At 45.1% G+C, this 15,997-nt stretch overlaps 1 protein-coding gene across 1 annotated transcript in view; it reads right to left on the bottom strand.

Moving 5' to 3' along the window:
• VWA3A (von Willebrand factor A domain containing 3A) overlaps nt 1-15,997 on the bottom strand; it is a 2,090,411-nt gene that overhangs the window by 307,513 nt on the left and 1,766,901 nt on the right. The window contains exon 29 of the mRNA XM_069645605.1: nt 9,773-9,917. Within this exon, the coding sequence (XP_069501706.1) occupies nt 9,773-9,917 (145 nt within the window). The remainder of the gene's footprint in view (nt 1-9,772; nt 9,918-15,997) is intronic.

Genomic DNA, 15,997 nt, shown 5'->3' with positions numbered 1-15,997 from the left:
CGTATACTGAAGTCTACTATAAATGCCAGCCATTTTGAATGACCGCCTTTTAGTGTTTGAATCAGAGTGATATCGTGGTCCCCTGAACTCTAATGTAGACCTTCACCACATTTCTAAGGGTAAGATTCTTTCTATCCCTTTTTTAACTTTTGAGATTTAACCCGATAAGGAGATTAACATCTCAATGTGGGCCTACATTTCTTTCTATTCCAATAGACATTATATATCAAGCTTTTTGCTCTATTCTAAATTTCTTGCTCCAACTTCATAATTGAAGGCATAAGGTGTTGTGAGGAGCCAGAAATGAGACACGGACACACAGGAGACATGTTTGGGTCTATAAACTTTTATTTAAATGAAAAAGGGGTTGAAAAAGGCCTTGCTATCCCTAATACAGTAGTAATTCCCCTACCTCAATCAAAAACTAAGGAGTCTGTCAATTTCAAGATGTCCACATAAAAGTAAGTCCTGTGTCCGTAATCCTATTCTGGTCCTAACACTCTAAAATAACTAAGGTGTAAAGGGTAATGTTTCTTGTCTTCTTAAAGTGTTCAACATGTTCAACATAAGAGTTCAAAATCCAACGAAAAGCGTTTCTTCACAGACAAAGTTCATAGTTCTAGGAAGAACTTCCTTCTACATGTTCTTTGGCTAAAGCAACCAGTTCCAAAAAGAATCGCCAAGTTTTGAAGAGGATTTCTCTCTCCCCTCAGAGCATTCACATTGTTTGAGGAGGTGGCTCCCTTAACCAAGGTTTCTCTTTACTTCCAGTCCCAAAGACCTATTCTTTCTTTTAGGTACTTCGGTCACAGTTCATATTTCACTTCACCATGTTATCATCTTTTTTTAACTTCCTCTTCTAAATGAACTTTACATTTCATTTATATTGCTTTCCTTTCAACGGTTCACACAATATTTCACAGACACTTTGCTTCACCTGGTATATTCTCCTGCCAGGACGTTTCTAACAAATGCCTACTTAGGTAGGACTTTAATGATCTGCGTACAGTTCGTTTAAGGAATACTTTCACTCATTTAATGGCTTCCCCTGTGCCTTCTCTTTGCGTTTTCATGAGGCGGTATAATTTGTTATACCATTCGCCTTATCCCTTATGTATATTATGTTCCTCATTAGTCACAAACTTCCCTTTGCTTGCATTACTTTCCTTTCGATTTGTTTCTAATGTAATAAAACCCAGGGTGTTTCTTCATCAAACCCCTTGGAATCCTCTTTTTGTATGACCGGAGAAGGGTCATCGCTGTTGGGTCCAAAATCAAGGAGGGAGAATGAGCCTCAAGGTGAGACATGGGATCCCTCTTTCAGTAACACCTCCCTACCTGACCTTCCCTCAGTCGCCATACATCATTTTAAAACCCATATCATTAACCCCTCCCCAATTTCAACAAGCACCAACACGGGAGAGAGGAAATCACAAATGTCAGCCGTGTCCTAGGACTACTCCCCTTTCCCAGACCATATTTTACAGGATTTTCCTAAACTCCCTTGTAAAAACTACACTTCCCAGATTTCCTCTCCTCTGTTCTTTTCTGAAGCCACTGAGACGAGGAGGAGAGAGATTGGGAGGATGAAGATTACGAAAAGGGAACCACAGACAACAGACTCTCCCCTTACTACAGCAGACTGTCCCGCTAACGAGGACAGGCAGAGTCAGGCATTCCTGTAACGCTCACCTGATTCCCGTAGAGGCGCCGGTCTTGACTGGGCGTATACCGTATCTTCAAAGGTGATGTGTAACACACGGCTGGCTCTTTGGGCTGGACCTCTGTGCACTGTATGTCTGACTCGAAGGGTAAGATGTCTGCAGATAGAAAATATGGGATTAATGAACTGGGTTTTTGAATGTCTCTCTCTTCTTCCCTTTCTCTTCTCCTGTAGAACCCCGAAGGTTAACGCTCTCACCTTAGGTAAGTGAACGCCGGCCTCTCCATCTGCCTCGGGGCAGGGTGCTGTAACCAGTTTCTTCACTGGATAAGGGGAGCAGGCCTCTTGACTTCAGAGGACTGCTGTCTGTCGTTTACTGCATGAACGGTAAGTTTCGAGTAATTCTAATGTCTTTAAAGTCTTTAGTAATGATGTCTCTTGTTTTGCAGGGTTCCGGCGATGGTGGATGACGGGCTGAAGTGAGTTGAAGATGGAGCCCGTGTGATGAATAGAAGCGCCTGGAAGCACGTAAGTAAGCGCTTGTTGCCTGCTTCACGATGCGCTCTAACTGTCGTTTTATTTTGCAGGTACAAGTTCGGAGCGGCTGCAGGGTGCCGGAATACCCACTGGGTTAGATGTGGAAAGGAGTAATGGCACGTGAGTATTAAAGTTCCCCAATGTCTTTAAACGCACCTTGTTTTGTCTTTCAGATGCGGGATGCAGCGCCGAAGGCCTCCGGAGCGTGCGAAGAGTTGGTAAGCTTTTGTCTTTCAGATGCCGGAATGCAGTGTGAAGACCTCCGGAGCGCACGAAGAGTAGGTAAGCCTTTGTCTTTCAGATGTCGGAATGCAGCGCGAGGCGTTGGTGACAGCCGATGGACCAGGTAAGTGAAGAGCTGTCACTGAAGACCGTAATGCTAACCTGTTCTTTCTTGTCTTTATAGGTGTTGCTGAAGACTGGTTTCAGGATGGTAAGCCTTTTTCCTTAGGCCCAGGATCAGATGCAGAAGACACGATGAGCGTTCTGCTGCAGAGGATGCAGAATAACGCAAAGCAAGATTCATCCATCGGGTGTGGTTTAAATAGCCTCCTGTAGTGCTTAGGTGTCTCCTTCCACAGCCACGCCTAGGTAAGAAAAGAGTTCCTGCTTTCCAGAAGAGTTCCAGTGTTCTGAACCTAGGGAGTGGCTCCTGCCCCACCCAACAGGAAAAGTAGTTCCAAACAGAAGAGGATCAGAGGCTCAACTGGCAGGCAAGTAAGCAGCATGGTCTGCTGCAGGTAAGTCCACCCAAGCATTATGAGCCCGGCGCTTCCAGCGCTGGGACTGGGCATATTTATGAGCCTGGTGCCACTGGCGCCAGGACTGGGTCCAAAAGGTCCCAATTGGGACTGGTTGGCACTCGGAACCTGGGTTATGGATCTGCTTCCAAGGGAGTTGGGAAAACCCTGATCTTTTGGAAGCAGAGATCATGACAATTCCCTTCCAACTACTCACACCTGGTTCTAGTTAGAACTCCCAGGAAGTATAAAAGGCAAAGCTGGAAAGCACACACTGAGCGAGTTGGGGATCCTGGAAGTTGCAAGAAGCCAAAGGAAGACCACAAGAGATGCAAAGACTCTGGGAGACCTGGAGGAGGAGCAAACCGCCCTGACACTGGCCCTATGAGCCCAGATGAGACTGCACTGTGGAGAGGGATCTGTACCTCCAGAAGGCAAGACCAGGGGCAGCTGGGGTTGCCTGGCGGTACCCATAGCAAGACTCCTCCCCTGGGCCAGTCAGGCGAACCGAGGTCTCTGAGGGTTAGCGAAGGCAACCCTGACCCCAGCACAATATCCTCTTTTAGCTCCTGTAGCTCTCAACACCACATGCCGTTTTGGGGAGCTGAGAAAAGGGAGCAAAATCCTGTTTCAGAGGAGACCCGAGCCCGGCGGAGGGAAGTCTTCTTTATGAACTTTGTGAGAGGGGTCTGAGCCCGGCAGAGCGAGACCCTTGTGAACTTTGTGAGAGGGTCCATACCCGGTGGGGAGAGTGGTCCGGTGCCACGTGGGCGCTCATTCGAAGGTCTCCCGCAGGTACCACTCTCCTGAACAAGGAAAGTATTGAGCTAAAATGTGTTGAATCTACAAGTATAAAGAGGCTCTAGGGGAGGCTGGCGTGAGGTGTCGAGGTGGTCATACAACGGTCAAGCCAAACCCCTTATACAATCGAAAGTCCTTGGCACGTTGCAGAAGCATTTGAGGAATATAAAAGTGTGAACCCGACTAAGGGAAGTGTAAAACTGGTGTTTGAGCCTGAATGAGGGGAACGCTGTGTGAACTGTGATATTGTGAAGTACGCACTTACCAGAGAATAACAGAGTGACCCAGCGAGACATGAACACCCCTCAGAAGTCTCTGTTTGAACTAGCAAGTGCTTTAGGAGGCCGGTGAAGGAAGGTCTGAGCCCGCATGAGGGGGACCTAACTAAACTAGATGGTTGTTTAAAAAGACATTGAGACTTTTGATTATTACAAATGATGAGATTGTGATTGAAAGGTGGTAGTGCACCCGACTGAGGGACGTCAAGTGAAAAGCTAAGGGAAGTGAATCCCACATCATGAAAAAGCTAAGTGAACTACATTGTGGTGACAAATGTGACCCTGACTGAGGAATGTCCAAAGGCAGGGGTTGGTCTGAGCCCGACTGAGGGAGGCTAACGCTGACAGTAGGATCGGAGCCCAGCTGAGGGGGGATCCTAGGGTGAAGAGTAATCACCCGATGTGGAGATAGCAGAAGGAACTTTTGTTTTGTTGATTATGACATATCAGGCCCTCTGAAGCAAGAGACTTTGCATGAGAAGATATCTGGACACAGAAGGCCCTGATATTGAGAAAAGGAACTGTAAGCTCGTGCCGGAGAAGCCCAGGAGTGTGCTGTGCCCAAGAGTCCCTCCATGTCCCGTGCTAAAAACTTAGGGAAGGGCCATAACATCCTGACTTATCATTTTGTGAACACTTCTTTCTTTTCTTGTGAACATTATCCCACTCTCTTTTGTAGCATTGCGGTAAGGATTGGCAATAGTTTTTCTTTTAGTATAGGCCCTGTTTATTTAACTAGACTCCACTAGGACTGTATTATTATTTGATGATATATGATATGGCATTTATAACGTGCCTGTACACAAGTGTTTCTAGGTGCGACAAGATAAGGAGGGGGAAACAAGGGAGGACAAATTAACAATCTTACTAGGCCTTGTGTCATTCAGATTGCGCAAGTGCAGGGAAGGGGAGAAGTGCCAGGGGGGGAGGGGAAGTGCAGTTAACCCACAAGTGCACCCAGCGGGTGGCTCATAAGTGCAGAGAAGGGACTGTAGGGTTGAAGATACAGACCCTTAAGTGCTGGGGAGCCCAGAGGCAGTGCAAGGGCAACTGGACATGCAGGAGCCTGGGCCCGAGTTCAGCAGGTGACCAGTGCGCAGAGCAGTCAGGTACACCAGCAGGGGAGAGGAAGAGAGAAAGCAAAAAGGAAGGTCTTGAGTTGCTTCCGGAAGCGGAGGTGGTTCTGCTCAAGTTAGACAGAGGCAAGGAGGCTGTTCCACAGGGAGGCCTCAGCCGAGGAGATAGATCTGCTCCCAACTCTCTGCTTGGAGAAGCGTCTGACCCTCAGAAAGTTGGCGGTGGATGAGCAGAGAGCTCGAGAAGGAAGATGTTTTGGACAAGAAAGTTGGAGTTAGAGCAGTCCCAGACCCCAGAAAGCCTTGTGGACGATGCAGAGGGTCTTGAACTTGATCCTTGCAGCCAAACGGAGCCAGTGAAGAGATGTCAGAGCTGGAGAGATACGATTCCTGGGCTTGAGGCCAAGGACAAGTCTTGCAGTCCTATTCTGGATAAGTTGCAAAGGTCGAAGAGTAGAGGTAGGAAGATTTAGAAAGAGGCTGTGGCAATAGTCCAGCCTAGAGATGACCAGAGCTCCTAGCTTGCTCCCATCTTAGATTTTGGTTTAGATTAGGTGTTTAGCTCACACATTTTTACAGTTTAATTAACACCCTTGAACTGTGATCACTTGTGTCTGTCTTACTTTGATACCATGCCTTCCTTACACTAAGTAATGGCATTGGTATGCCAGCAACCCGGTAACCCTTTACTTTCCCTCGGCTTACCGGTTGCCTTTGGCGCTGCTTCACCTTTGTCGGCTTTGCTGTATTGGCAGTGTGTGCCCGGTTAAGCGCAGTCTTGCTACTTTTCCTGTTTCCTTGGTGCACGGGTCCTGCAGTGTTTCCCTTCCTCGGGATGAACTGCTGGCAACTAATTTTCTTCTCTCCGCAGTTGGGTCAGCATCTGTGCAGTATGCGGCCGCGGGTCTTCCTTCCGCGTGGTTTTCAGCTGTGTTCCCGACCGCCATGTAGACCCGCATCTGCAGCTTTCTCTGTTCCTTGCTCCCATCTCAGATTTTGGTTTAGATTAGTTGTTTAGCTCACCCATTTTTGCAGTTTAATTAACACCCTTGAACTGTGATAACTTATGTCTGTCTTACTTTGAAACCATGCCTTCCTTACACTAAGTAATGGCATTGGTGTGCCAGCAACCCGGTAACCCTTTTACTTTCCCTCGGCTTACCGGTTGCCTTTGGCGCTGCTTCACCTTCGTCGGCTTTGCTGTATTGGCATAGTGTGTGCCCGGTTAAGCGCAGTCTTGCTACTTTTCCTGTTTCCTCGGTGCACGGGTCCTGCAGTTTTTCCCTTCCTCGGGATAACTGCTGGCACCTCTTTTTCTTCTCTCCGCAGTTGGGTCAGCATCTGTGCTGTATGCAGCCGCGGGTCTTCCTTTCACGTGGTTTTCAGCTGTGTTCCCGACCGCCATGCAGACCCGTATCTGCAGCTTTCTCTGTTCCTTCTCCTTCTCTCGACTGCCATCATCTGTTTTTGGATCGTATTTAAAATTCCCGGCTCGGCTATTTGTCCTTCAACAACTAGACCATTTTGTTTGATACTTGGTCCTATTAATCATTACTCTGCTGATCTTCCTCGTGTCAGTGGCTAGCATGTGGTCTCTACGGGCATTTTGGGGGGAACACAAGTAGCTTTACTAAAAGGTTGGAAAGGGACATGACAATATTCCATTAAGGTTTTGGGAATTAAAGGAACATCTTTACAAGTGAAGGGGGGGTTTGTGGTTTCCCCCAATGATGTCATTTCATCCCCCCCACCCCTGAGGGTCATCCCCCCAGGGTGGTCCTCCCTCATATAACTGCCCCCATGGTCAGGATCAGGTAGCGACTGTGGTCCCCTGGCCCTATGGAGAGAGGCTACAGTGATGACGCAATCGGATTCATCACAGTACAGATACCTTTATTTAAGTTTACATTGGTAATTATGTGCATATTATTTAACTCTTCACTTTGCATACTCCAGATCAGTGTTACCGCAAATAGCTCAAATGTATCTTCCTTTCTTCCACAGTCAAAGAATACAACATGTGATATCACTATTACTGTCAGGTAGTATGTTTTAAATGATTCAAAAATGTATTTAGTATCTCTTGTCAGGAATTTATTATGACCAATTAATGCTAATTCTGAATAATAATGTGTATATACGTTAAACAATTGCTATAATTAATCCAAGTGATTATCTTTCAAAACTATAATACAAACTGTACATATTTTTCAACAGATTGTACCAACATTCTGCCGATGAAGGGATCAACATGTTCCAAAATGCATCGAGCAATCGATTTTCTGTTAATATAATCTAAAGGCATCTTAATATATACTACTTTAAAAACATATGGGCTTCTCAAGTTTTGTTCTAAAATGAATCCATTGTCAAACATGGTTCCATTACACTATTTGAAAAGTATTAACTCTGCATTATTGTTCGCAAGGAGCCTAGTTTTCGGCCGTTTTTCAGTTAAATAGTGTGAAGAGAACAGGAGTATCTGCATGTTTAGGATACTATTTCTAAACTGTTACTATCAGACATTTTTAAAGGAGTATTTAGGCCATGATTAAAATCTGACTAGTCTGAATTCATGTTAGCTGAGTGGCTCGGTAACAAGTTAATATACTCCTCTGTTGTCTATAAATCAAGTTGGAGGAATTGGAATAGTTGTTGAGACAGTTGACTTGAAATGAGAAGCCTTTGACTTCTGTGATCTCCCATATGTGTGAGGGTCAGGGACCTGGCCCAGTCAGGAGGGGATAGGGACCCCTCTCAACCTGGGTAGGAGGCCTACAAGTGTTTTCACCAGAGATAGACCTGCCCCCAGAGGTGGTGTGTGGGAGTTGGGTGGGCCTCAGTCTCTGCCCCCTGTCTGAGCCTTGTTACAAGTGGAGGGTACCACAATCTATCACCCAATGCATGAAATACCTTGTGCTGGCCAGAGTGTTTCCTTCATTCCAGGGCTCCAGATCCTAGAAAACAATGCCACAGCCAGAAGTCGATGCACTCTGGCAGAATGACTCACCGACTTCGTGAATGACGCAGAACCAGTAGCATGAGTCCGAAGACCATGGCCACAGTTAAGAGAAACACCTGCCTCTGCAGCAGGCACCCAGTCAACAAACCCCATGACAAAAAGACTGACCCAAACGCTGCTAACAAGAAGAGGGTGAGGCTAAGCTAAGATTTTGAAAGTTCCCACCACTGTGTCACCATCCAAAGGGGGAAAGCATTAGATTGGCCCCAAATACTAGGTAAATCAACAAGCCAATGGGAAGACGAGAGAGTGTAGATAAAAGGATGTGAAGGGTAAAAAAAACAGCAGTAAAAAGCAGGAGCATTGGGTGTTTGGGTGAGTTCAAGTGGAGTGGAGGCAGACCAAAAGGCCAGTCAGAGGAAGGACAGTGGAGAGGAGTGCTGAGAAGACTGTTTCAGAGACTATTGCTGCAGCGGTGATGGTTGTGAGAGACAGTGTGTTAGTGTGTGTGGATGATTGTTTTTATTTGTGAGTGTGGGTTTTAGAGAGATTAGGAGGATACATGGGAGAAGGGTGAGTATAAGAGGTGAATACAATTGAGTGGAGAGTAGAGCGGACAATAGAGGGGAGAGGAGAGAGTATAACAGTAGTTAGGAGTTTGTATGATCATCACATGGATAGGAACGGGGAGCAAAGATGGAGAAGGAGAGAAGGATCTAGAGGGAGTGCAGTAGACAACAAAGGGAGGGAGGAGTAGAACATTAGGGAAATTAACGCATGGGCATAGAAGGACTGAGTGAGAGTCACCAATTCATGTTACAACATATCTTAGGGAATTATTAGGACAGGTTCTCTATAGAAGAACAACAGAGGGAGTGAGTTAGAAAGGTCTGAAGCCTTTAGGCCATTACATTTTAGTCAGCATCATAGAAAGTTAGTGTTACTAATCTCTAGTTGACAACCTGTGGTTTAGGGAAGCCTGGGCTAAGGAGGTGGGAAGCGCACAGGAGACAAGAGCAAGGTGGCCCTAAGGGTGCCACATTTCCATTACAATACATCACATTTCAGAGACACTTTAAGTTTGCGAAATCAAGACCCTTGAACCATGTTCTGGCATTTTTAAGGCCCTCTGTTACACATATAGTTGATCCCCATCACGTAAATTGTTTTTGATGATTGCACTCAGGAAATGAAGGCACAGGTTATGCACGTCAGCCTTTTGAAAGCAGGCTGAGCAAGACCAGCAAGTCTTACAACCGGATTAAAAAATACTAATGGAAAGCAAAGAAAATGTGAAGATGAAGCCACCAGATGGAGAAGTTTTCCAAACTATGATAAGCTGCATAAATGTTGATACACGTCATGAGAGCAATACACCTGAGCTTAGAGGTATCCGGCCCTATTAAAGGGAAGCCAACAGAAGCAAAAGGTGGGTGTGGTCAAGCATGAGACTTTTCACACATCTGCTTTTAGTAATCTATTAAATTGGTTTTGCTCAGGTAAGGGGTTCTCCGGACCAGGCCTATAGGACACTAATATACTGAAAAATGCGGCAACCAGAATGTGGGATAGAGAGACACACACAAAAGTACTTCATTGATATGATTACTTAACAAACTTACACATATTTTGGATTCATCAACAAACATTATATCCAGTGTTTCATTCTTCAATGCGTTTTCAGCACATAAAGCTCTTATTACTACTAAACAAACCTGTATAGCTTCGAAAATGCTGGTGCTTCCATGGGATTTAATTTTTGACACCCACTGAACAGCATCATGGCAGGCTTCATCTGTAGCTTCCACCAGACAGTCTTGCCAGACATCTGCATATTCAGCAAAACTTATCAAGTTAAACCTGAGAAGAAAACATATACTTCAATTACTGTAGTGTCTAAGTATGACAACAACAGTGGCTTCTGCAAACATCGGCACCTAGCAGTACTGTCGAATTTAGTTTATTTTCTCGGTTTTACCTGTAACCATAACGTCCCTGTAACAATGTTTTTCCATCGAATTTCATAGGTTTTTGCTAGTGCAACTTAACCATAATGTCCCTTTAACAACATTTTTGTAAGTGAATTTCATAGGTTTTTAGTAGGGCACAGTAAGCAGAGCATTGCTTTAGCATAGTGTATGTTTGTTTATTATTTATAGAGTGCTCCGCACCATGGGGTATCTGGGCACATTACAAGACAATTTAGAATACATGTACAAAGTCTAGTCAAGGCATGTAAGGTACAAATATATGTAAGGGTGACTTGCATAGATCAAAGCACACAATGCATGAATAAATAACAGGCAAGACAATGACAGTCGGAAGAGACGTAGGTGCAGTGTACTAGTCATGGAATGATGCTATGTTTGTAGTACCGCAGCTTCACCATAATGTCCCTTTAGCAATATTTTTTGTAGCCGATTATGATATAAAGATCCTTGAAAAGAGTCACAATGTAAGTGGCAATGAAGGGAGGCAGTGCGACGGGCATCGTATGCCTTCCACACAATTGTGTGCTAAATGGAAGGAACTGTGGTACTGTGTAAAACACTGCAGTGCAAACAGGTAGAAATGGGTGGCTGTTGAAACAGATGGTTGTGCGTGTTGCAGTGCGTTTTCAAGAGCGCAAGTGCGCTACAGCAAGCACAAACAGTATTCCTATACTTCCAAAAAGGGCAGCAAGGCAATGTATATAGAGCGTGCAGAATACAGAAATGCAGTAATATCAACAAGAACGCTATTTGTGGGGGAAACTGCTCGTGTTGTGAAACGATAGATTCTCATTTCTACAGTACGAAAATGGCACAAGTTGTAAAAAGACACAAATACAGTTCTTCACAATGTACCGCGCTTTATTCATTTCCGAAACAAATAAAAAAATAACGCGCCTACATGGGTGCATATTAGGATAAAAAATTATGTAGGAGAATGGAAACAGAAGCATTACCCGGCCGACTACCTCCCTCAGCACAAACTCCACTGAAAATTGTGTTACATGGTCTGCATTTGTCATTCCACATTCAACAACAATAATATAGTCAGGATCGAGCTTCACCAAAGTCTCACACACACAAACGAAAATCAATCACTGCAGTGTAGGTGCTCCATATGTGTACAAACCCACGATACACTCCACACAACTCCCACCGGACTCTGTTGTCCATTCACTGTCAAGTAATGTACATACAATTCACCCACAAAGCATACGCTGTGGCGTGTACAACACACAGCCATAAGCTCACCCTCTGCATGTAGGTCCACAAATATACTGTGTACCACAGTCTGTGCGTCCAATCCACACCCAGAAAGCCTAATGCGCAATCCTGCGTCCTCCACAATCCCAAATATAAGATGGCCATATGCAAAAGGGGTGATCGTTACACGTACAACCCTCCAACTGTCACAATGTCTGCAGACTTTTGCAGGTGTGCGCACGCAGGAGTACGGGAATAAATGTCAACCAGGGTAGGGGATGTCCTTTGTAATTGTGGCTCTTAAAAATGGCATTTTAAAAAAATATGTAAACCAGCTTCCACAGTAACAACTCTTTTTTTCAGGCTTTTATAAATGTTTTTATTTGTTGCACGGTGCCTCACATTCTTACAGTAGCGTCTTCAGTCCAGCCTGTAGATTGGAAAACCAAATGTCATTGCGAATGGGTGACAATGAAACACCATTTCCATTGTGAAGGTGCACATATCGATAATCAATGTTGTCATTCTCACAGGAGTACATTCCAGCAGCATACAAAACTTTACACATGCTTCTGTTGATAAGACGCCTTCCCACCTCTGGCTGCCAACAACATTCATTGGAATAATTATATACTGGACTTGGTCGTATACATGAGAAAAGCACCTTCACACTGGCAAAAATGCGCTGCACTTCTTTCATCATCTTTTTGAGTTGACGGTACACACTTGCACAAGCTATGGAACCCAAAAGCAATGCTCCATAGTGCACTACCACAATGTGTACAGTACCTAAAGTGGCCACTCATCGACATTCTACAACCGTATGGACAGGGACACTGCACCACAAAGCGTCCACTTCGTCCAAATTCAAATAGCCATTAAGGCCTCTTTCCACAACATACTGGAGCAGATCTAGCACAAAGCAATCACCCACTATGACAACTGTGCATCTCGCCATCTCTGCCAGCCTCACTACACACAGTAATGAAACCAAATATGGCCACCCTTTCCTGTGATGCACATTCTAACCACCTGATTGTACAATTGCAATAATCGCATTTCCATTGGCCAGCATGTTCAAAAGCGCAGAATGTAGCACGTGCCCCAGTAAATCATGAACAGTCCTTCATCCCTTTCCACTATCTGCTTCCCACCACGCCCTTATTAGATATTTGTAAGTACTCACACACGCATCCACCAATGCCCTCCAAGACTTCACCATCTTACAATCTATGTTCTCCACAAGACTTCATATGTACCGTTACAAAATCAGCCTGCAAGTGTGCCGTTATTGGGAAGCACGTCCAGTGGAAAGTTCAGTGAAACATTACAGGAGTTATACATGCACATTCATCCACATAAGCACCCATCACCACAAAACAAAGGTATGACATTTTTTTGGCAGTATGGTCAGAACTCTGTTATAAGTGCCTCTGTGCACGATATCTGCCCCTAAGCGTCCACTAAGTGTTTAAAACGCATACTGATGTTCCTCCCATCTCCTACCATGAAGTGGCAATTTGTTGGTATGTGCTTGCAACGTTTTCATTTACCCATTTCATACACTATATTAGCGAAACAGGAACTCTGTTCTTTCCTTCCCACAATGATGCACACAGTGTTCCCCACTAGCCCACCTACTACATAACTCGTAAAAAGAAGTCACCACCACTGAATGTATCTTAGCAACTTTCAGTCACTTTGCAAAAGGTCAGTGTCTGCATAGGTGTGGTGCTTTGTACGTTGCACTGTTCCCACAGGCTCTTTTTAAATCTGCCAGCTTCCACTCTGCGCCTTCAGCAAGTCTTCCATAAGAGGAGAGCGCAAGTTATCCTTCGCAGGGATCGTACTTCTGCTCGACTAAAATGTCTGCAATAGCTCTCTCTCCTCCTTCCCATTCACTTGCGCACTCTCAATGTCAGCTGGCCTAGAGGAATCAATGTCTCTGTGTGGCCTCCGTTCCGCCTCCCTATCCTCTGCGTACCTTCACACACTTATAATGTGGCGCGATACAAATGGCACAAAATATCATAGCACATCATATCATATGATGCACACACTGCACTCATAGCATGCCACGTGCCTTGTACACTTCACAATACGGTCTTCCCATTGTAATGCATGTACTACAAAAGTCGGAAAAGGGATCCCACAAAAGCAGCATGGAATGTATATTAGCAATATTAAGCAGGTGTGTGCAGTGCATGCATACTAACAGGATGCATGCCCCTTACCTTGCACACTTTCACCATAGCCTCCTACATTTATCTGCACAAACAGACCTTCTGTCAGAGTGTTTGTGTACACACCACAACCAGCAACCACATTGCCCAATGGCTTAGCCTCCACAGTGCCAATGCTATAGGTGCCATCCTAAAAACAGCCATAACTGCCACGTCTAAGCCTCAAAGTCCTGCGGAATCCACAGCATTAGCGTGCTAGAAACTGGAGGGGGAGAGATTTCAGGGGATGTTGTGGGTCAGGGGGGGAATGTAAGACGGGTGGGTATTGTGTCTTTAGGATTATCTCTAAAAACACTTATATTTATTGTTTTTTGTTATTTTTGTTGTGTGTGTTTTTGGTGCGTGCATTCAAACTGTTCTTTATTTGTTTTTCTCTCTATTGCTCACTGTTTGCTTCTCCTCCTGACATTTTTGTCGAGTGAAGATGAACGGTTATCCGACATTGCTACAGGATTCTCTGCAAAGCTGCGTGCAGAGTGGCAAACACAACAGCATTGCCAATAGAAGTTAAATAAATGCCATTTCCTTGGAACCACTGGAAATCTTGCTGGTTATTTATGCTTTCCGAGTCGGTGCAGAACATCCCAGCACTGCACATAAAGTCGCACATGCTCCTGTTTATCCAAAGTCTCCCAACCTCTGGCTGTGGACAAATTACACCAGCATGCTCCCAATGTCCTCTTGGTGTCATCGATGACAAAATCACCTTTGCAGTAGGAAATATCTGCATCACAGCTGTCAGTAACTTTTTTCAGTAAGTGAGCAAATGTGAGCATAACATGTGCCCCAAATATAGTCCTCCAAAATGCACAACCATCACATCTACAGTACCAACAGAGGCCACACATTTGCAAAGGAGATCCATGCACCCGAAAACCCCACTCAAACTGTGCCACAAAAAGTCTGCACTCCTTCCAACTGAAAGTCAGTATCGAAGCCTCTTTCCACGGCATACCTGTGCAGATTGTGCACAAAGGTATCACCAACTGTAAGCACTCGCGGTCTGTCCATCTCTGCCAACTTCACTGTTATCGAACTTTGGGTAAATATGTCACCACCCCTTGCAGTGAACCACACCTTTTCGAATCCTCAATGGAGAATCCCCACAGTTACATTTGCGAGGGCTCCATGCGCAGAAGGCCATTATGTGGCATGTGCGCTTTCCCAGCTACAGCTAAGGCCATGTCCCAGTAAAGCAGACACAATACTTCTTCCCCTTGCACTCAAATTTTCCAACACTCCCTTACTGGCAGCTATTGGCGACTATGAAATTTGCAAAAATGCCTGCACCAATCACTTACTGAACCTCGGCATTGCACACTATCATTTCTGTACACAACTCAATATTTCCCGTTAAGCACTCTAAGAACACGTTCCCTTTGCTTCCAAAGCACCTCCACCAGAAACTTTTCCTACAGGATGCCCTATTTCAGCATCCACAATGATTCTGTAGCGCACCCAGCACACCTTTCACCATGCACACAACAGTCCAACCTTGCCCACACCCAGAACAACACTATGAATCCATGAATGCGACCATGTGGACAGCTAACATTGTGCACAAACGTAACATACATAACGGCACTTCAACCCAACACCCTCACACCAGAAAGCACCTATTCATGAAAACAGGTTGCAATTAGCAGCACCCACAAACAAACCACAGCCTCCATCACCCCTACCCACTGCCATTCACTAAGTAATGTGTCACTACCAACCTACCCACAACCTTTTCACAACATTGACCCTACTTCAACAAATCAGCACACAGCATAGTAACCAAGCACATTTAAGGTGCACTTGTACCATATCCTCTTCCATACTAACAGTATGCAAACCCAGCACCCACTGCCCACACTGCATGACTTTTGACACCACCATCGCCAAGTACACATAAAAAACTTTACCATGTTGCAACAGTGTCCTCACCTGCAAAACCAAACATGCATGCATGGCACCTCACTTCTCCTGCTTTATTTCGTCTGAAATGTGCTCCACACCCATTCTTTACAGCTCACCACCATCTAACTGCTGCAGAATCCAATATGCATTACTGCTGTGTGTGTCCTACCCACAACCTTTTCACAACATTGGCCCTACTTCAACAAATCAGCACACAGCATAGTAACCTAGCACATTTAAGGTACACTTCCTACCATATCCTCTTCCATACTCACAGTATGCAAACCCAGCACCCAGTGCCCACACTGCATGCCTTTCACACCACCATCGCCAAGTACACATCAAAAACGTTACCATGTTATAAAGTGTCGTCACCTGCAAAAGCAAACATGCACGCATGGCACCTTACTTCTCCTGCTGTATTGCGTCAGGGCACCACCCTCTAACTGCAGCAAAAATCCAAAATGCATTACTGCCGTGTATGTCCTAAGGTCCTAGTCTCTTGAGTGCATGGCCTACGGCCTTCGGCCATACACCCAACAGTCTAGGCCTTCAACACTCTCACTGCTACATAATGGCACCATCCATTTCACCATGTCAC

This window comes from Ambystoma mexicanum, chromosome 2p, assembly GCF_040938575.1.
Source record: "Ambystoma mexicanum isolate Mex_15411 chromosome 2p, UKY_AmexF1_1, whole genome shotgun sequence".
NCBI classification, from domain to species: domain Eukaryota; kingdom Metazoa; phylum Chordata; class Amphibia; order Caudata; family Ambystomatidae; genus Ambystoma; species Ambystoma mexicanum.
This window is presented reverse-complemented; position numbering and strand designations above follow the sequence as displayed.